Raw genomic sequence first — 23,866 nt, 5'->3', positions numbered from 1 at the left:
GATCTTTACCGTACTTTGTTTTTAGATCAGGTAGCGCAGCCTGTTGCACAATATTGTATGGTATCATATTGTTACGAAATTTCCAGGGGTTTTGTTTGAATAGTGGAAATTATATGATGTGGAGAACGCTCACTCAGCAGGCGGCAGTAGAAAATAAAACAACGACGTTTATTTACACGAAGTTACACACGACAGCACAAAGACGACAACTATATACAGCATAGAAGACGATTATCTTCAGCCGAGACGTACAGCATACACAGCAGCCTACAACAAGACTCTACTGCAGACAGTAGAGCACAGCTTAGTTCAGCACTAGCTTGACTCCGTTGCTGCTCTGCTAATCCCTGGAAGACCAGTTCTTCACCGTCGATTCCGACTAATCTGGCAGCTGCGGCTGCCTCCTTTTATAGGTCTCAGGAGGCGGGGCTAGAAGCCTCTCAACCAATCAGAAACGTTCGAGGCGTAACTGGGTTCCTACTGGACGGATCGGGAAAATTCTCGATGTTTCGGGTATAATCTATTTTGGCGCCAAAGTCGCCAAATCGCCAAATGGTCGCCAAGTTTGTAGCCAAGCTCTGGGACCTCCTATGGAATCAACTATGCTGGGAAGCAGAATTGCAGGTTTGTAACATTATTATATTATTCAATATTAAATGATATTATTCAATGTTGCAAATATTGTTTAATATCGTAAAATCTTATGCTGCAACATTTGCGTGCTACTAAGTGAAATGAATATACAAATGTGGCCCAAACTCAGACTCTGTATCCGAACTTATTTTGAGCTTTAACTTGAAAATATGGAATGCGATTGGCTTACACTTCTTTTAACTGAACTTAATATCAAAAAATTAATTGGCTTCTCCATGCAGTTTCAAGTCTGAAATACAAACAGAAATCAATACATTGAAAGAAAACCAAGGACTCTGAATTAAATTGATCTTAATACATTCTTCTAGCAATAGAGCTGCAATTGCTAATTAAAACAGCGGGAGAGGTCTTTTCGAAACTTTTTCCAAAACTCTCTAATAAAAGAGTAATCGCCCCCTCCTCCCCTAGAGTCAGTAAAAATTGTAAACCTAGAGCGAACGCCACGAGTTTAGTTTAGTTTTTAGTTTTAGTTATATTAACATCCCGTTTTATAGCAACACTGGGGCTATCTTAGGGAGGACCTCATAATTTTGAACCACGATCAGATGACGAGGACGACACCTAAATTGGCCTCTCCCTCTGGAAATTGCCACACTACACCAACGTCAAAACGTTCGGCCTCGATGGATTTAGGGTGCACCAGACCCGCTACACGACGGTTCTTCGGTGGAATAGTGTCTCAAACCTGAAACCTTCTGTTCGGCAGCCGAGACCTTATCACCAGGCCACCGCAACCCATGAATACCACGAAGACTTATTTGCAGAGTAGCGTGTATAAGTGTCTTGTGTATAGCATTGTAGTGAAGAAAACAGAATATGCCACATCCCTTTGCGGCGCACTGCACTTTCATTTCTAAACTCAAACAAAAAAAAAATGTAAATGATCTATTTATGCCTATAGAAATACACAGGTTAAATTTTGTGAAGATTTACACATCGTTTTGATTTTGGGGGTGTTCCATCCATGGAACACTGCGCAGCTAAGAACTCTGAAAGGTGAGACTAAGCAAACATTACAATGAAACGCAAAAGTAAAGAAATCTCTAGAATTTAATTTTTTTAAAAAAAAGACTGTTTTATACTAATGTAGCAGATTTAACATGATCTAAGGTGCACCTCGAGAAGACATCATGAGATTCCCTATTTTTGGGCAATTATTGAGGCATTTTTTAGTATTTCGGTAAGTCTTAGCTGATCACTGCGTGCCATTTTCAGTACAAATAATTTGCAATAAAAAATGTATACTTATATTTAAAATAAAAAAATAATCTATGATTTATATGTAATTGATCTATATAATATATGAGATATATGTAATGTATGCGGACCAAAGTTGCTAATAATAATAAAAAAATAATAATAAATAAATAAAAATAAAAAACGACAACATTTTAGATCCAGAGTGAAAGTTAATATTTTCCAAGAATTTTGACTCTCTCGAATAATATTTCTTGAATTGAGTAATTTTCCACGAAAAAAGGAAATGAAATGAGACACAAGTGTTCTTTTTCCGGCATAGCGTCCCGCCAAAAATGGTTCCAGCTGATGAAACACCTAATTTTATCCAACGAATTTATATATTCTTTCTCTATAAAAATTTTAAACATATATAGAATAAATAGTTTAAGATACAGCCAACATAATAACATTGAAATAATTTCTCAAACTATTATTTTTTTACAGAAAATTAATTAACAAAATTCCTTGGAAAAAAAAAGGTTTTTTCAAAACGTGCTATAGCTGAAAATTTAGGATCAGTTTGATTTAAATTGTTATCTGTTATTTTAAAAAAGATTAAAAGAAAACCTATTTTCCATTTGAACTTGAGTTTAACAATTTTAGAAGCGAGCGAAATATGTTCCATATAGTGGAAGCGTCGGAAAGGGGCGTGGAAAGACTTTAGAACTGATTGAAATAAAAATTTGACACATAGCTATAATTTTAATACAAAACGACTATTTATCTTAGCCATTGCTTTTTGAACTATCGCTTTACATTCATGTGACCGTACAGACAGACAGATAGTCAACCCTTTGGTGGTTTTATTCAAAATTTGTACTGAATCTCTCCATGTCAAAATTTGAATCAAAACTGTGCATTAAATTTATCGATACCCAATTAGCACAAGATATTATATCATATCCTTACGATGTTGTTCGATGTTCTGAATGCCGGCCACTATCTGGAAGATAACTTTAAAATGTTGTGGTGGCATTTTGTGTTAATAGGGTATAGTTCTACAGGTTTTGTTATCTTCTTCACTTGATTTAATAATAAGACAATCTTCCTACAGATATTTTTTTCCCTGTATAAAAACCATATACTAAATTTCTTCCGTCTAGATCAAAGCATTTTTGAGTTATCGTGTTCACAAACAGACAGACATAATTCCATTTTTTTTTTTTTTTTTTTTTTTTTTTTTCTCGGTCTTAGGCAGTTCTGAAACAGGGATATTCATCAACATTTCGAGTTCGAATTTTTTAATGATTGCAAAGTTTTCTCTTCATAAACAAGAAAGTATGAAGTGTTCATATTTAATTTCTAAAGGAATAATTTTAATATTTTGACGACTAAAACAAAAAGAACAAATTTGTTATTTATGAGATATATACATTTGATTAAAAAAACAGTTTATTTTTTTCTGCCAAAATTTATCTTAAGTCAAGTTTAAGTTATATTATATATTGCATTAAATATCTAAAATAACTGTTAATATAACTATAAATGTGTGCATGGACGAAATACAATGTAAGTATAATGTGATAAAAGAATTTAAATAATTTTATTTCATATGATTAAATAGTGTTGAAAAAGCATATCTTACCATATCCATACATATTCTTTCGACTATTTTATTGTTAAATGGAAGATTTACTACAAATTTGGTAAGTGTAATAAATTTTGTCATCAGTCAAACAATGATTTTATTTTAATTCATAGAATTAAAGACAAATTGTTCCATCAAATAAATTGAAGACAGAAGACAAATTTTTAATCTCAACTATAAAAAAAAAACAATCCATTTTTCCCAAAATTTATTTTTGCTTACTAAAATGATCTACTATAAAATTTATTAAAAAATAGGAAATATCTCATAAATCTTCCATTTTATTTTGTTTTTTATATTAATTTCAAATATTTCTTTCTCTTATTTCGAAAAACTGCAGCGTAAAACTATTTTTTAAACTTGCTTATTCTATTTAATTAAACAATTTTAAATATTCTTGAAAAATAAAAACGATTTATTCAATCAAGAAATATTAAAAAAGAAATTAGTAATTTTATTGGACCACTACATTTCCAAAACGTTTATTTACACATTTTACCAAAAGAGGGCAGCATGAACTTGTTTGAGAATAAAGCTTTTTTGTTTGTTTTGTTTTTTGCTTCATTTTATAAATAATAATTTATTATTTCAAAATTTAAAACTAATTTAATTTTTTGCTGAAATAAGTTTTGCAATTTGCAGTTTTTTTACATTGAAATTAATTACGCATTTTAAAATATTTAAAATCTTAAAAACCTGACTTGAATTGATTATAATATAACCATGAAATAAAAGGCTTTTTAAAAATAATTGTAGTTGAAAAACCTGTTCTCAATTCTAACAAAGTATTTTTTCTGATTGTTGAGTTCTAAAAAAATGTCTAAGCAATCCAAATAATCAATCGGCTCACGGATCAAGACTAAAGTCACTTGAAAAGCGAAAGTATGCAACTCAACTCAGCTGTCAAAACAAAGTCTGCTACTAAATTATCGATATGTTGTCAGACTAACTAGCTATATGAATATCTTTCTTTTCTAAACGATACCGACTTCATGGTAACGCAAGGCTTTTTGGAGATAATTAAATTTACTGAAAATGAATGCAAATATGGGAAAACATTTGGATTTGCCGGCAAATCCATCCATCACTGACATGTCGATAGATATCTATCCAATGAAAGGAAAACCATTCTATACCTGCGACCTCTGCAATAAATCTTTTGGCCATCATTGGACCATGATTCGCCACAGGGCTTTCCATATGAATCCTGTGGCATGCCCTTTATGCAATAAGACTTTCACATGGAAAGAGTCATTAGAAAAGCATCTAATGATTCACAAGGGTATCAAACCATACATATGCCAGGTATGTGGGCGATGTTTCAGGGGGAAATCCGATTTAAAGCAGCACATTTATACGCATACAGGTGAGAAACCGTTTCCTTGTGAGGCTTGTGGTAAACTTTTTGCTGACAGAAGCTCGCGTCGTAAACACTATCTTATCCACACTGGGGAAAAGCCTTATAGTTGCGATATATGCTTAAAAGGATTTTCGGAAAAAGCGCATTTGCGAGAGCATCATGTTGTACATACTGGTCAGAAAGATCACGAATGTCATTTATGCCAAAAGAGATTTACTACCAAAAGTAGTCTTCAACGACATTTATCTACTCATATGGATATCCGTCCATATGTATGTGATATTTGTGATAGAGCATTCAAAAGACGGAATGCTTTGCAAGACCATTATACGACACACAATAATGCTAAACCATTTGCTTGTCCTGTGTGTGACAAACGTTTTTCTCGTAAATATGATGTTAATCTCCATAAAGTGTCACATTCAGACGTACGACCATATTCGTGTGATAAATGTGACAAGTCTTTCAAAATGAAAAGAACTTTGAGGCAGCATTATGTGCGACATAATGCTGTGCCTTTCAAATGTGATGTTTGTGACCGTGGTTTTTATGCTGAGAGTAGTCTTTATGAACATCAGTTGACTCATACAGAAGATAATCCATTTAAATGCAAGATTTGCCAATCATCATTTACATCGAAGCATGGTATGAAAAGACATTTTCGTTCTCAGCATGACATGTTGAAGTAAAACTGTTGCAAGAGCATTATTTTAACAACTGATAAGTGAACCAAGATCTGCAAAGTATGATTGATATATTTATTTATTTTAAATATTTGGAGTTAATTGTATGAACATCAATTAAGGTTGCTCTTACAATTATTCAATTGGGTTATTGAAAAAAAAAAAAAATCAATTTTTATGAAAAGCTTCTGAAGGAACATTCTTCATTCTAGTAAATCATGTACCTAAAATATTGATAAATTAAGGAATTTAAATAAAGACTTCCAACCACAGTTAAAGGTAATTAGTATATATATAATATACTATTATTAAACATGCCAAATAAATAATCAATAGCTTTGGAAGAATTTAAATTGAAAGCATCTTCAAAATTATGTCTTATTTACAAAAGGCATAATATAATATATTATGTTAATGTAGATTTTATTTATATGTGTGTGTGTGTGTGTGTGTGTGTGTGTGTGTGTGTGTGTGTGTGTGTGTGTGTGTGTGTATGCATTTGACTGCAAAAAATTTTGACAGTAGTTAATGAAATTTTGTTTATATGTAGAATTCTTAGTTTATTTATTAAAAATTATGAGATGGATGTACTTTTAATGTTTATTATTATGGACTAAAGTTTCATTTTTCAACTAAATTAAAAATATGTACATTTTATTCAATATTTTATGTAATTTAAATTTAATTACTAATATCTGTACTAATTAAATTACCTTTTTGGATAACCTAATGAAGTGAATAAAATTGTGCCTTTATTTCACTTGTACATATAATCATATGGTTGTGAATATAGCATAGTTTTTCCAAAACTTCATGAATGCTTTTTGTAGAATGATTAAAAACCATAGCGAAGCTATTAATAAATGATTATTTAATGTAGTAAATTGACCTATTTCAAACACATTTTCAATAGTAAACTAAATTTTTGGGGAAACAAAATAAAATGAACTTAATCAGTTACCTTATAATTAAAATCTAAAAAATATTATAATAGTATATTTTCATTGAATGTATTTCATTCACAAGCATGCAAAATTTAAAAACTAGCGTATTAGAAAGTGGAAGAATAATCAATAGCAAAATCTTAATTTTGTGAGCATGAAACATTGGCATAAATTAAAGACTTCAAAATTGATAAAAATTATCATTACAATTCTTTTTTTACTAGTTGAATGTTTTTAATATCATATCCAATTTGCATGGCTAATTTGACATAATTTTGCAATAGGTAACACCTCCATGATAATTTTTCAAAATTATTCCATTCTGTGTTTTATGTTATGCATTAGATTTATTTGTTTTGCAAAGCAAATTATGCACATTTTGATGATTTAACAGACAAACCAGAATAAAAAATTATTAAATGGTACTTAATGTCATACAACTGTTTAATTATATCCAACTGCATTTTGAAAGAATTATTGTTTTATTGATCATATTTTGGAAAGTATTTTTTAAATCATGTTTTAGGTTATTTTTATTGTATATCATTCTACATAATTATTATATTAATCATTGATTTGTGTTAAATAATGCATAAATTGCTTTTTGAAAAAATAACCTCTTGCTCTTTTTATACTTGTTTCATATATTTGTCGGTGTGGTATTTGTTGTTGTTGTTGTTCAAGACATTTTAAATTGAAACAAGATTGATTATTCTCTGATTATTTATTTTATTTATGTGCCTGGTCTTGATTACAAATAATTATTTTAAGTAATCTTTTTATCTAACTTTGTTTGAAGATTGGAATAAAAAGCATATTAAATTAAAGCATATTAAAGCATATTATTTCAAATTTTGCAGTTAAAAAAAATACATTTCAGATCAATTTTGATATTCTATACACTTCTCAAGCCAACTTGTAAAGCCTGCTATAATGATAATGGCCGTAACGATAATCATAACATGTTGCTACATTCTTCATTCAAGTCACTTGTGCCATTCTACCAATGCATTTTCAACTTACTTAGGGTATGCTGAATACTTACATAATTTTTCCAGTTTAAAACCATAATATTCACTAAGTTTTAAACAGGAAAAAAAGATGGGAGTGGGCACCTAATTATAATTTTTATTTCCAGTCTTCATTTTTCATTTTGTCACTTTTACATTTAATAAATACTGTTATTCAAACAATTTTTAAAAGTTGTTTAGATATGAAATCATCATAGAATGAATATTTTGTAAAATATGTCACTGATATGAATGTGTTTTTAAAATATTCTATTTCTCTTACCTTGTAGCTTCCACTATTTTAGAGGTAAATTTAAAGGTTGCATTTATGGTGTAATAAATTTTGCATAATAAAATTATCTTTATTATAGTAATTATGTATGCCTTAGTAGTACAAAATATTATTACATTTCATCCACGACATTATTCGATATACTGAATGCCATACAATATCATGAAGTTGTAATATATGTACATGTGGAGCACTTTGTAACATTATGATAATATATTTTCCATTTTGCTTCAATAATATGTTGATAATAATTGTTAAAATCAAATTCAAACTATAAATCTGGATTATTAATATTACATTTAAATGACAAATTTATAAAATAATTCTTATTCTGCATAATTTAGGTTATAAATTTAAAATAGTTATTAATAACAGGGAATGGAATATAAGAAGTATATCCAAAGAGGCAACAACTTCTTGTTCAAAAATTCAAATAATAGTTTGTGAGAAGATATATGTTGTAAAAAATATATTTAATTCTTTCTTTTTTAAATTATCTATATAACTTAGTTTATAATTTCATTCTTATATATAGTATCTCTACTTAAGTCATAACCCAATAGCTAATTTCTAAACAAATTATTATAGGCATTTTCTCTTGGTAAAATGCTTTAAATGATGTTAAAAATAATATTTTATTTTAATTAATAAATTTATGGCTACAAAATTATTATTGTCCAATCCTCATATTTGGCACTCTACAGGTCAGACTGTTTGACCAACAGCTACCAAATTTGGTACATATATACCTTGGAAGTCGGGAATGTGCACTTGGGGTACCTTTTTTTTTGAATTTTTATTATTAATTAAAAACTAACTTTCCCGCCAAAAAAGTCCATTTCCCCTCCGCCAAATAAGTAAGGCTTCAGTATTTTTTTCTACGCTAATGAGGTTAGGCTTAACATTTTTTGACCGATTATTTCAAAGGATTCTGTTTATTTTCTTAATGTTTGATGCATTTAAAATAAAACATTGTTAATTAATCAATCTTTCAAATTCATTCTGAAGTACTTTTGAATTAAAATAAAACAGAATAAAGGAAATTAAAAAATTTCTAATCTGTTTAGCGTTACCCCAGTGGCATAGAAAAATTCATGCATGCACATTGTGTTCTGATTGTTGACAACAATTTTCACCTTATGTGGACTTGATTTAAATTATTTTAGGTTAGTTGTATACTTTTGTAATTAAATTGTATTTATGTTATATATTTTTTGTATATGCTTATAGTTTCAAGTACATCATTTTTTAAGTAGTTTTTTAACTTGTTTTTATAATTAATGCATTTATAATTAGACATTAATTAATCGATCTGCTCATGATGAACCTGAGAAAATTTTGTTGACAAATTCTTGAGATATTACATAAATTAAGAAAGATTCTTTAGTGCCCATAAAGTTTAAATGCTCAGTGACTCTTTTTCAGTAATCGTATTATTAAAAAAAAAAAAAAATGCTTTTTTTTTTCTGTAAAAAATATCATTAATCATCACTTTAATTTAAAGCATAAATTCTACAGAAGCTAACAGAAAATTACAGGGATACATATTACGTTATGACTGAAGGCCTTTATAATATTATGAGTGAATTATATGACTATCAAAATTTGAAGTTTTAAAATATTTTGATGAAAAAGCTATTAAAGTAGGAATTACATAAAATATTTAAATTTTAACGAGCATTAAGATTGGTGAACCAGCTGGTCGCCAAAGGTGGCTAGTATCCAATATATCAAAATTGGTCCAGTTGTTCAGGTTGGAGATTGCGTCAGATTAATTTTGTGATATTTCTTGAAAATGGAGGAAGGAAGTGGCAGACAACTATTGATGGCATATCTAGGCATCATAATCTTCCATATAAAATAAAAACTTTATAAACCGAAACAATGACTGGTTTTTTTATTCTTCTAATCATTTCTTTTAATAATAAGGAACTTGTGTACTGGCACTTTATAGGAACGATTGTCATATTTAGCTGTCAAAATTTGCACAAATATAATTTGGAAGGTGAAAATGTGCACTGCGAATCAATTTCATTGATATTTAATTCAAATTTTAATTAAAAATTATTCGATATTTTGATTTTTTTTAACAAAACTTTCATAAATATTATAAAACAAATAATTTTTACATTAACTTAAAATTTAGAACAAAAAATATATATATTACAGCTGTATTATAAGTTATATTTTTAATAAATTTTTTTAATGTATATTCAGTTTATTTTATTACTATTTATTTATTTCTTTTACACATATCTTACTGTTAAAATAAAACTGAAGTCGTTTTCAATATTTCATTCTCATTCCATTGTTATATATTTTTTAATAAGTTTCGACCCTCCCCCCCATGTTAGCCAAATTTTTATTTAAGACACTTAAAAAAAAATTGAAACTTTGCTGCACATAAGTTTAATTTATAAAATAATTCCATTCTAAATTGAAGTTTACATTTTACATGAGATAAAAAATTCAGGCTATTATTTTTAATTCTTATTAAACACACTAAATAGAATGAGATAAGGCTTTGATAGCACGAGTTCCATGGCTATCAAAATTTTAAAATACATAGCTAAGAAGTTCATTGAGTCTAACTAACATAAAATATTTGATTTTGGCAGTCTTTAATTTTGACGAATTAGATGATTGCGAAAGGCGGCTGGTAAGGAATAGACAATTACTCGACTCAATTTGGATTCGTATATACAATAAAAAAAAGTGCAAGGTTAATTAATAAAACTGTATAGCTTTAACATCTTTCACAATCTGATGTTTAAAAATTTTGTTGATGAACTTCATGCTATGCTTACTTATGAAAAAAAATATTCACAGCAATTCAGCTGGTTGCCAAAGGCGGCTTGATATATGCTTATTCTTCTGCATTAATGTTACAATAAATAGTCAAATTACTACATATGATCAAGCAGAGCTGTTATTCTACATATCCGAGAGCTAAATTTTCTCCAAATTCTCAAACCAAATGAACATGAAAGAATTGCAAGAAATATTCACAATACCTTATATGGTTCCCAGGTGAAAAATGGAAGTCATTTTATTTGTTTTTCAAACAAATCAATTTTCCATTAATAATTTGACAAAGTAATTCATATTATCTGGTAATGTATCAAAAAACAAACATGTACTCTAGCTAAATTATGGAAATTAATTAAATTATTGCTGAAGTCTGTCACTGTACTTGTTTTAATGAAAAATAAGAGTTAAAAATAATTTTACCATTTACTTTCAAACATTTCGTAAAAATAGTATAAAAGTTATTAGATGTGAAAGTTTAATGTTATGCAACATCTTGCATTAACAAATTTAATTAAAACAATTCTTAAAAGCACATTATCAGTATAAAAATAGGAGATTTATTTTTTGATTTTTCAATTTTAGTTATGTATAATGAAATGTTAAAAAGTATTCTGGAATCCTGAAATCTCTTTCCCAAGTCCCCTAGCACAATAGTACCACTCATAGTTAAAATTTAAGAAATCAATTAAGTTCTGATAATATTAAAATACTATATTGTCATTGAGAAAACATACAAGTAAAATTTCAAAATTCTATGGAAGATAAAGAATGATTTCAAATTTCCAATTTTACAGCCATGAAACCATATAATTAAAAGATGTTTAAAAAAGGAAGACACAAAACTACTTTGTAAATAGTTTTATAGTGTGACCTTTTTTTGAAGAAATCAACTCAGTCCACATTCAACACATTAACTTTATTACTAATCAGTTTCAGCATTATAAGCATTTTTTTTTCTTCATAGAGATATTTACAGATTTAAATCATTCAAAAACAATTTTTATATGTTGGTGTCACTTACAAAAAGGTATTTGGCTGAGGGAGAGAAAATAAAGTTGTGCATGCAATAAAGATTTTATAAATCAAAATAATCTCAATGTAGTAATACATTTGGTATTCAAGTACAAAACATTCATGCAAATGAATGATTTATGCATTTTAAAAAAATTAAAAAAGCTGACATGGGAAACATGATTAAAACTATTTTTCTTAAAATCAAACAATGTTAAATTGGCATAATAATTTGCAAAAAAATTATGTAATCATGTGTTAATGCAAGAGCAGCAGTGTCAAATTCTCAAATATCCATCGGATTGCAAAACTATCACAGAAACAATTCATTGTGTTCAGCACTGGAACTCAGCACATATTTAGCACCATTAAGTCACAATCTTTAGCAAAAGGTTGCAATCAGTAGAGTTAAAATTATCTCAAATATTTTTAAAGGGGAAGGGGAGGAGGTATTTATAAACAATGCTTATCAAAATCAAATTTTTCAAAATTTACAAAAATGTTAGAATTTTATAAAGTAATTTTAATTTTTAAAGCAATTTTAAGACTTAAAATTATATGAATTTTAAATTATGTTAATATCTTATATTACTATTAAAAATTAATGCAGGAATTTTTTTCCTCAAAAATAATATAAATTTCTATCAAATATCATGTTTAAATAAGCAAATTATATTACAACTCTAGCTTGCACACCAAATCAGATTGATTTCTGCAAAAACACATGATTACAACAAAATGTGAACCGCAAACAGAACTCAGTTGCAAAGTCAAATTCTGAACCACTTAAAATCAAAATAAACGTCGACAAAAAAACAAAAACATTTTTTAAACCATATATAAATATTGCAACAACTCACCATATGGTCAAAACCTTTGATAGTTAAAGAGATCCAACAATTTAAACTTATTTACTACATGTGAACTCCTATCTAAATCACCAATGGATCAGATATGTACAAGACACTGAGATGCAAACTATGCAACATGAGTGATAATTATCGTAACTAAAGAAAATTAAAAGTAGCTGGCATTTCTTACTAATAGTTATACTAAAAATGGAGGAAGATTATATTTTAAATTTTCTAAACGAAGATTTGATAATCCTCATACAAGATGAAAAATTATACTAAAAACTACCAAAAGTATTGTAATGTTACCATCTAAATCTAAAGTTCAAAGCATACTACAAATCATTATTCCATATTTGGTCCAAAAATATAATAAATACCACAATAATAGATATTTAGTTTAAATAAAACCACATACAACATAATTTTATAGCATAAAAACCAATTTTAAACAAAGCACTATTAAAAATAACCATACCCGAAAATAAGATGCCACATGAAATGGCATAATTAAAGAGAAAATGCATTTTGAGTTCAAAAAAATATAAATGCAAAAAGTCATGAAAAAGCCAAGTTTTTGAGCCATGTTCTTCTGAAAGCTCAGGCTATCACTATAAAAAATAGCAGTTAGACTGAATCAAGAGTACATAGCCATTTGGCACATTTTATAAAATCTCTAGTAACAAAATAAAAATAAAAGGAAATAATTGCTGGCAGCCAATTGTATAACATGCTGGTTTCTTGTGAGGATACTATAGATCAGAGGTTCCTTAACTTTTGATCATTACAACCCATTTTTGCGAAATGACTATAATGAAATACTACCATCAATTTTTTTTTTTTTTTTTTTTTTTTTTTTTCAAAAATGAACAACACCCCTTTATTCCGAAACAAATTTTACAAATCAAAAATGCAACATGAAGAAAAATTGTTAAATTATTTAAACACTTTGTTTATTAAAATCTACAAAGTGTTACAATAAATATTTTTAGTACATGGCCTGATGAAGAATTCAAGCAAAAATATAATTTTAGAAAATTGAAAAGTTACATTCAAGATCTTCTAACGACTCAAATATCAATATACAACATAAATTCAGGAACCCCTGATATAGATAGATGCAGAACACAATTGCATCATGTTTTGAAAAACAGACAGCAAAAAGAATACCCACCATCAGTTTTGCCTTTTAAATATTCTGTTGAGTCGGTTAACATTCCTTCGAGTGAATAGAGAGCATAATAAAGTTAACTGTTGGTTTTGCAGGTAGCATAGAGAGCAAGGACAAATTTTACCAACTTATTATGTTATTTTTTCAGCTCATAATTACAAAACAATTTATTTCCAAACTTAAATTTTAAAACTTATGAGTTATTATGATAAGCAACATACCAATAATTTAAATGTTTCATACAGTATTCAATACTTCATACTGCCTACTTAAAAATATTTATCAATAGAGTCGAATAAACAAATTTTCTTTACTCTGTAGTTTGCATACACCAAAAGAATGGTCATAGCAAGAAAGATGTCCAAGACAGAAATTTCAGCACCTCTACTTTCAATAGTTAAACTGAAGTGTTTTATCAAAATAAATATAATGCTTTCAATTGCAATAACAAATATTTACAAAACATTCTTTCAAAGCAGAATAAATTTAATTCTCTATCTTCCATTCAGTAATGCCTCTTAAATATTGCTAATCTTTAATGCCCATTAAAAATGGTTAATATAATATTAACCTAATACATAACATATATAGTTAACAGAAATTTTTAGATGAATATCTAATGTTCAACATTCCATAGTATGCACTGAATTCCTTTAAATGAAGATTTGATCACTGAAAGGATTTTAACATGGTTCCTCATTGAGTTTGAGATGGAGATAACTGACAAAATATTTTTTATAGTAAATATTTATAAATTTATTATGTTAAAAGATGTTACGTTGCAATATGCATATTTTACTCAAGAAAACATCAGGGTTTTTTTTTTTCAGTTCTATAGGAAGTAAATAATATTTGAAAGAGCAGCAACAGATACAAATTTTATGATAGTAAATAAGATACAACAAAAAAGCAACAAAAATATGGGAAACAAGAATTATGAGTAGCAGATACAATAAAAAATCCCCAAACAAATAAAAAAAATTTGTTCAGCTGGTTATTTTAAAAACTGGTAAAGCAAAATTTTTCACTTTAAACCAAATTCACTATCAACAATATAAAGTTATTTTTTCTTATTATTTACAGATAAAATTTGTTCGCACCTATTTAATATACATGGACCATAGTTGATCTAATTTAAGAAATAAGAAAAAGGCCATAAAAGCTTTAAAATCTTTACAAGTATTTTACAATTATAACTAATATAAAAATTCTTAGAGGAGGGAAAAATAAAAACAAAAACAAAATACTTTAGTGGCAAGCTTTAAAAAAATTTCATAAAAATAAATACAAGTAAAATTTTATGCCACTTTTCACAAACAGTAAAATATAGTACACATAATACTTTTACCAGGCAAAATAAATCTCAAGAAACTTAACAAAAGATCGGCATCAAAATACTGATAAAAATTAAAAGATATAATTCCAGGAAAAAAAAGATGAAAACATATGAAATGCAGATTGCAGTCAATTATGACTTACCAGAAATCATACTATTTGCATTTGATATCAGAATTTAGTGTAATTATCTAAATGCAAAACTAACCTTGATATTTAAAAATGTTAATTTCAACTCCAAATGTACGAGATAAACAGGTTAAAAAGAAAATGAACAACAAGTACATTATTTCTAAAATACTAAGTACTTTGAGGAAATAAAACTCTTCAAAAGTATGTTCTAAAAAATTACACATTGTAGAAATACAAAATGAAATATAACACTTAACTTGCATCTTGAAATTCTGCAGCTATACACGTATCAAAAGCTTTGACAGTAACAAATTCACTGGTTTTTTTTAATACAAACAAAATTTGAAATTATTAACAAAAAAATAATAAAAATAAAGGCAATTTTATACCTTCCTAGAAAAAAAAAAGGGAAACATTAAACTGCAATGATCTGATTTTTTTCCAAGAAAGGAATGTAACAAATGTATACTTGTGGGGAAAATACCAAAAATAAATGAGTATATTAAAAACATGGAATGTCAATATGCTGACAAAATATAGAACTTATAACATCACGGCAAAGAATTTTATAACAAATTTAAATAAGTTCTCGTATTACGTACAAAAGAAAAAAAATTTGGTCATGGTTGAATTTCCTGAATAAAACTTTATTTCCATAAACACGTATTTCTTATATTTCATAATAGTCTTTATGATCATAAAAAGTTATAATTCAGTATAATTATTCTAATAAAAATCATTTCTTTTTGAAAAAGAACTGATAATTTTAGCATAAAATTTGGAAAATTGGATTGGACAGACACACAAAAAAAAATATATGATTATGTTTTCATACAATTTTCTGTAAAAAAAAAATTTCAAAAATAGTTAATTTTATTTCTGTGTGTCAAGGCAAATTATTAACATGTGAATGCATAGTATACATTTTATGAAGGAGGGATATCCAGGGAGCACAACCAAAGATAATAAGTAACAACCGTAACAATAAGTAACAATTCAATGAGTGCATAAGCCTCAACTTTCTTCACTGAAAACATGATAATGATCCCATTCAATCAACTGACAAATGAAGTTACACTTCTTAATCTTTCCCTAACGATGCAAAATGTTATGATTTTCACAGACATACACTTACAGGCTATAAGATTTTTACATGAGAAAGAAATACTATTACAAGTGAAAATATATTCAACACATTTTAATATAACCATTTACTCTGTGTTTTGTCTGTAAACATGCAGCATTTCCATTATAAAGAATGCTTAATACAATAAATTGAAAAACTTATTAACAAACATAATATTTAATTTGTGCAATCTATAGCCTCATGTACTAAAACTAATGCTACCAAACTAAACAGTATACAATAAAAATTTGGTTTTTTTAAAAAGGAGAAAATATATCTACACAATATTTAAAGCATTATACTGTATTTATAAGCCTTTCAGCCTCTACACTATTGTCTAATGGAAAAATTTACTTTAAAAAAAAATTCAGAATTCAACTCAAACTGATTGCCAGATTTGAGTATTCCAATCAAAATGAGCTTAATTTCCTGGCAGCATTTTATAGTCAATAGGTTTAATCGGAAAAACTACTGCAAATAATTTCATATCACATTTTTGTGAAACTGAAACATACTTAAAGAAACAAATTAAGTTGCTTATATTTTAAAAGTTTATTACAAAAGATGGTATACGCACAAGCAATAATTTTTTATTACTTGCATATATATTAGCTTTTATATATCTGTATACTTATTCATTTTACAAATATATAAGTGATGGAAATAATAAATATTTAAGTAAATCTCATTCACTTAAATCACTTTAAGATTAAAATAAAAAGTAAAAATTTCAAGAAGAATGAATTCTTAGAATTTCCTTCAGTTTCTTTAACTTCCAAATTAATATGAAAGTGAAACTATATTGGAATTTTTCTTTAAAAGCATTATCAGAAAGCAGAAAAAGTCTAAAAATAAAAACAATCTTTCCTTAAAAATGTTGTAGTTTTACAAGTGACAAATTTATGATGGAAAAGTTTACAAATGTACTTAATTTATAAATAAAACTATTTTTATGGATAGATTTTTAAAACTTCTCATTGGATAAATTTCCGCACAAATGAATAATCTATTTTCAAAAAAGAATATCTGGGGACATGATTCAACCTAATGACCATAAAATTAAAAGTCTGTAGCAGAAATATTGCACAAAACATGCAGTAGAACAAAGAAAAAGCCTAACAATGATTAAGCAATAACTTTGTTCTACAAAACCATGTTTCACTTGCTCAGTATAAAAGATGCACAAATATTCTTTTTAGTAGATTACTGGGTGACATTTGTGTTTGACGGGATTTCTACAAATATATCTCTCCTCAAAAATATCACAGAAATATGGCGAGTGCAGCAGCACCCAAAAGAGTGATAAAGATCGAGTTAACAACTGTGGAAGCATGGTTGCATTTGCTCTCAAAACAATCGCACACATTGGCACGGCCTCCAAAGCCAGCTCGGTAGTAGCATGGTCGATCACGGTCTACATCAGCAGCACACTGGCGAATAATTCGCCTGGTTGGTTGCTCTGAAAATTGAAATTCGTATTAAATATAACATTCGTATTAAATATAACAGAACCTTAATTCGTATTAAATATAACAGAACATGGCTGATGCCACAAATCAAGACAAAAGTTTAAATTTTGATATGGAGATAGGACATGACAATTCATAAAATAATACCATTTTAATATTAACTCATTAAACAGATCAATTATACAAACTTAAAAGTTTGAATAAGTAAGGTTCAATTAACCGAGTCTAATACTGGTTCATTTCTTCCAAAAAACTGTAAAAAGATGTTGGTTATTCTTTAAATGTAATTGTCTCCTTTTGATTGCAAGAACAATTTTTATAAATAAAAAGTGACCTTGGAAACTTTTCTTCATTCTTTATCTCAAAAAATACAAACAAAACAGAGTTAAAAGTCTTAAGGGAGCTTTTGGAAAAATGTTATTACTTCTACTGATAATTTTATCATAAATTTTTGAAATCTTGATTAAATAATTCCTTAAGATCTTAAGGCAATTTCTAATTTTTGTTTTTTAAAGCTAATCCTATTTTCTTTTGTCTAAATTTTTTAAAATACATGCAACTGAAATATAATATAATTTATCCAAATGAGCAGGAAACTAGTTAAATGTAAAGCATATTTTAAATATTGAATACCTTTATTCCGGTTTATCTTCATGTATCATATACACATAATGCAATAATTCTAATATCAAGAAATCACTTATTGACACTTAGAAAAGGAGTTAATGGCTTCAGCATAGAAATTCCTAGATCATTAACAGATCCAGTATCTATTGGTGCACACCAATTTTGCAACAAGTGAAAAAGTTTTTAATAATTTTTTTAAGGAGCTGAAGATATGAGCATGACACAAGAAGGTACTGGTGCTGCAAGGAAGATCTTTTAGGAATAATTAAATTTTTGCTAATATGTAAAAGCGTTTTTCAGCCATATATGGCCTGGTATACTATAGCAACCTTTCGAAAGCTTACTTTTGTACATGGTTTTGAAAGTAATGTACTGCAGTAGATTCAGCATTAACAACCAACAAGCCTTTTTTTCATTAGGAAAGAAACTAAGCATCTCAATTATTGTCCAAGGTAAAATTGCCTTTTTTTTCAGGGGGGCGGGAGTAAAATTACCTTTTTTTCAGGGGGCCATTCTATTAATAAACATGTTAATTCACTGTAATCAGATGCAAAAATAAGTCTTACTCAGACATCCCTTATATTACATAACCATTATTAAAACCATCCATAATAAATGAGGAGAAATAAAAATCAATTATCCTTAAAATGATGAAGATGGAGAAGGAGGAATGTACAAGCATATTTATTACATCAAATGGTTAATACAGCATAATTATAATTATGGTATAATTATTTCATGGAAATCAAAATTCATAAAAGTAAAAATGCTCAGGTGAAATTTGATAAACATGTTATACAGCACTAATAACATCAGTATAGTCTTTTGTACAGTAATTTTTCTTAAACTAAAAATTTAATTTCTTCTTTACTCTTCTAAAATTTTGAATATCTAAATTTACAATAATAAGGTTTGTTAAACTAATATGAATTGCATACATGTGACAAAGATCAATAGTAAAAATTCCAAGCCAGGTGGATGGGATATTCCTTGCATTGCAATATATATTAATTCACTACAGCTCCTTTAAGGAAAAATTTTGTGTTCATCATAACCAGAGAAACGATTTACAGCTAAACATTTTACATTCTAAATATTTTAATTTCAAACACTTTTTCAATTAAAAAAAAAATGCTTTTTATTTTCAATTCCTATGCTTTAAAAAATAATTTGATAGAATCCAAATTAACTATTATTATGAAAAATAACTGTATGTAAAGATATTTTACTTAATAGTACTCAAGATTTAACTACTTTCAATATCATGTTACCCAAATAATTAAATAATAGCATTATCTATATCTTGGCTGATGTATTCAGCATTGTAAGGGAAGAAATTTTCATGTTTACTAGTGGAAAATTAATGATTTAATAGTCATAAAAACTTCATTAAAGCTTGCTTATACTTCGAAATTTGTAGAAAAAAATTGCATGCTGTAATAAAGTTTTAAAAAATTATTTAACCTTAATATTGAACTGAATCCCAATGTATATGCAATTAAACACTGAAAATAAATTTTTAATGCTAAAGATCTTATTTGAAATGTTATAATATAAAAAATCATCTCCTACAACTTCACTTTTAATAAAAATGAGAAATTCTGCAGAACCAAAACATTTCACCCATTTTTAAATAATTATTTTTTTCAAAAATACTTACATTTTTTTTAACTGCAGATAATTTTTAAAGAACTACAGACATTCATAAATTATTAATAACTTTAAAAGAATAAAACAAAATATTAAACACTGCCAATGACAACTTATATGCATATACAACAAGGTACAGGGAGACAGTTTAGAGAGACCAAATTTAAATCTCCATTGAAGATTCAAAACAAGTATTTAAATTTGAAACTAATTTTTAATTATCAGAAAGTCTCAACGTAACTTCAAAACAAGTATTTAAATTTGAAACTAATTTTTAATTATCAGAAAGTCTCAACGTAACTGTTAAGAAACATTTTTCTATATCATTGCAGTGAAAAATCACATATCTTCCATGTTATTTGCTGGTTCAATGTTACAAAGGAGGAAAAAAAGTTTTGATTTGAAATAAATTGCTCATAATCTTCCCTTATTTCAAAGTATAGAAGAGATAAAATAAGAAAAATTTGAAGAAAAGTTATGGTTTCTATAAAAAATAAAAACTGCCATTTCAGTTTTATTTATATAGATCAGCCATTCAAGATCAACATAAGAAAATAATCTTGAAGGTTCTAGATCAGATTTAGAACTCAGAATTTACACTAATTACTCAACAGTGATTAAGAGGTATTTAAAAACATTTTATGCTATTTATTCATTTATTTCATATATGAAATTTGCAGCATTCATCTTGGATCATTACCATCAAGAAATTTTTATTACATTTCATAAGATAAGTACATAATGATACCATGATGAAGTATATCCTCTTACGCTTAAGTAACAGTTCAAAATAACCAACTTATAAAGATATAGCTGATTCATGAAAACATATGTAGTCATCTTCATGGAGGAAAGATACTTTTGTCTTTCAAGAGCCAGTTAAATGCATGGCTAAATAAGTGAAAACCATGTTTTAAAAAAACATTGATGCAGCATAGAAAAATAGGACAGGGAAATAATTAGAAATATTTATATTTACCAGTTACAGTTAATTAAGGAAAGAAATGGAATGAATGAAATTTATATTTATTTCTTAGAATTAGGTTCACTTAGTACATTGAAATACCTTACAAATTATTCTTAATTAACTTTCTTCAAGTAAATTTTAAATGTAACTATTATATCTAAATAATCAATAACTGGTTTATTCTTCTATTCATTTTTCTCACTTCCCAACAATATGTTATTTCTAGTATTGAATTTTGTCAGAAGTCAAGAAAACCATGTAAATATTTGGAACAGTGCTTATTCTTGTTCCCCATTTTTTTCTAGTTTGATGGATCTTATTTCGAAGCAAGTCTTAAAATAGGTTTTATTCAACAAAGAGCTCATTTTTAATTTCATATTTACATATAAAGATACTGATATTACATATGCTTAAGGGAGTTTAAATATGCAAGAATTCTTCAAAATTATAAAGTTTGGTTTTGGATTATTCATCATTTTCTTGTTATATACTTCATAAGGGGAGAGGGAGTATTTCCTTTGATTTCTACCCCGTCTACTAATGCATATGCTTGTGTAACAAGTAATTTATCTTTATGAAATTGTTACTACTTCACTTATTATTACAGCCTGGCAAAGAAAATCAAATATATAAAAAGCACAAATCATGCTTAACATTCAATTCAATTCATTATAACTTTAATAGATTTCCTGCATCAAGCTTGTTTTAATTTTAAGTAAAAAGGCTCATTTACATGGAGAAACCGAAAAAAAAGGTGGCTCTCTCAGTTTCAAGGAGAAGCATACGAGAAACAATTTGGGCAACACTATTTTATATTATTTTCTAAATAACTAAAACATATCTTTTTTTTTTTGTTACAAAACTAATGTATAGAATTCTTTTAAGCACTTTTTAAAAGCAAAATCAATTTAAAACATGCTTACGTCCAAGAACAGCAAAATCTACATAATTCTCAATCTTTCTGCAAGCTATATATTTTGGACCTTCTTTTAAAGTACTGCAATTTGTCAAGTACTTTTGGTCAGGAGCTTCACCTGTACAGTCAGGATCTGTTTCAGAACGACAGTTATAACATTCTATGCTATTACCTAAAAGAAAAGAATGAAAAGATTTTTAGAATTTAAAAAAACCATTTATGATTCTAATGAACTGGGTAACCACAAATAAAATGATTCAATTTATTATACAAAATATTCTTTTCAATTTATAACAAACTGAACAAAAATAATAACTAATAGTAAATTTGAGTTTGAAAGAACAAGTTGATATTGATATATCAAAAACACTATATTTTCCATTCTTTCCCCAGTTAAAATTAAACCATTAATTAGCATTATTTTAAATTTTACCTATTTTCTTCATTTTGAAAATAGCCATGCTCAATGACACAAATTCTAGGATTTTAAAAAATATATATATATAAACAAACAGTTACTAAAGTTAAAATTGTCATTATGCTAAAATGTTACAATTAAACACAGACATCGACTAATATTTATCACTATTTTATGATTTTGAAGGTTAAAAAAATCGGGGTTTAAATATTTATAAAATTAGAATTAATTAAAACGGTAAAATCTTACTATATATAATAAAAACAATTTTTTTTTTTTTTAAAAGCCGATTTCGTTTCTTTATAAGAAGTAATACTATTATACAGTACAAATATATATTTTATACGATAAAGAAACAAAATAAATAACATACATATTTGCTTTCTTGCAATACGAAAGAATAAAATAGAATACTTCATACGGTTCTAATAAATATAGCATGATTAAAAAAAAAGAGAGAAAAAATCATTCACGCTCAATTTCAGTAATTAGTAGATACTTTAGAGTAACAGCTATGTGACATTACCCTACAAAACACTTATTCAGTGAAAAATTCCAATATTAAATGGAAGCGCAAATATAATTTAATGATACAGAATCGGCATAATTCAAGTTACTAACACCGCTATTCCAGAATCAATTTCGGTACACATTTGCAACAGTACATTGTATGCCACATTCTATTATTACTTACCTATATTTACTTCAGAAAGTAAAAATACTAATACAATTATTGCAATACTGTAATAGTTATTCATTCTTAAATCTTATTGGAAATGCAATTACGAGCACAGCCTCAATGCAGCGAGCAACAAACCAGAACCACACTAAAACCGAAAGTGGCTCTCAATCCCCAAAACAAACCTACATTTACTGCATTGCAAAAGTCCTTCATAAACGCGACCTCTAACAGGAAATAATTTAACAAAAAATATTCAGGCAAAATAAATCGATATAGATTTTAATCTTAATCGATTATACAAACCTTTTTAATGAACACATTTTTAATTAATTATTTTTTTCTTCTATCATCTTATTTGAATGTGATTGAATTTAAATGAACACAGATCAAAAGGTAGAGGAAAATCAGACTTGAGAAAGACCTCTAGATACAATGGATGAGAAATCGTTTTTCACAAATATCTCACTAGGAATACGTATATATTTACTATTTGAAATTAAGCGATTTGAACTGAGACGGAATAAAAAGTAATACAAATGAAAATAAACAATTCCTTGTGACTTGTCTCAACAACTTATGGCAACTTTAAACAAATCTAATCAACTGTGTTGATGAAGAATGGTTTATTGGGTTATTCGGATCCTTGGATTATTGTTTATACTTGAAATTCATACTCTTATTCGCCATAGATGAGAATGTAATTATTATTTATAAAGTTAAGATAAGAAATATTTCGATTCTGAACATTATGTTCCACGGTACGTTTGTATTTTGTTAATACGACAGTCCTTTCTCTCAAGTATGTACTACCACAATAAAAGATTCTCTGCTTATTTATTATTATAAGCATTTTGTTTAACTTTGAAGCTTCAGACTTGTACTGTTCGTTTCAAGATCTCGAGATTAGCTTTTTTCAATTATTGTACTTTC

At 27.4% G+C, this 23,866-nt stretch overlaps 2 protein-coding genes across 2 annotated transcripts; one reads left to right on the top strand and one right to left on the bottom strand.

Moving 5' to 3' along the window:
* Positions 1–4,389: 4,389 nt before the first annotated feature.
* On the top strand, positions 4,390–7,836 carry LOC129989487 (gastrula zinc finger protein xLCGF3.1-like). Its single transcript, XM_056098062.1, has one exon. It carries the CDS (start codon positions 4,517–4,519, stop codon positions 5,528–5,530), a length of 1,014 nt encoding a protein of 337 aa, XP_055954037.1. The 5' UTR covers positions 4,390–4,516; the 3' UTR covers positions 5,531–7,836.
* Positions 7,837–11,476: 3,640 nt separating this feature from the next.
* LOC129958695 (uncharacterized) lies at positions 11,477–23,137 on the bottom strand. Its single transcript, XM_056071346.1, has 3 exons — positions 22,949–23,137; positions 21,844–22,008; positions 11,477–17,666 (listed from the first exon to the last, which is right to left on the bottom strand). The coding sequence occupies exons 1-3, from the start codon at positions 23,010–23,012 to the stop codon at positions 17,470–17,472; spliced, it is 426 nt and encodes a 141-aa protein (XP_055927321.1). The 5' UTR covers positions 23,013–23,137; the 3' UTR covers positions 11,477–17,469.
* Between the last annotated feature and the right edge of the window lie 729 nt (positions 23,138–23,866).

Source organism: Argiope bruennichi, chromosome 2 (assembly GCF_947563725.1).
Source record: "Argiope bruennichi chromosome 2, qqArgBrue1.1, whole genome shotgun sequence".
In the NCBI taxonomy this organism is placed as follows: domain Eukaryota; kingdom Metazoa; phylum Arthropoda; class Arachnida; order Araneae; family Araneidae; genus Argiope; species Argiope bruennichi.
Note: the sequence above shows the minus strand (reverse complement) of the source record. Positions and strands in the feature narration are given on the sequence as shown.

Coding starts and splice junctions, on each gene's coding strand:
- LOC129958695 (XM_056071346.1), bottom strand. CDS start 23,012: ATGAATAACTATTACAGTATTGCAATAATTGTATTAGTATTTTTACTT. Junction 22,009..22,948: donor ACTTTCTGAAGTAAATATAG/GTAAGTAATAAT, acceptor CTTTTCTTTTAG/GTAATAGCATAGAATGTTAT. Junction 17,667..21,843: donor AGATTTTGCTGTTCTTGGAC/GTAAGCATGTTT, acceptor TTCAATTTTCAG/AGCAACCAACCAGGCGAATT.
- LOC129989487 (XM_056098062.1), top strand. CDS start 4,517: ATGAATGCAAATATGGGAAAACATTTGGATTTGCCGGCAAATCCATCC.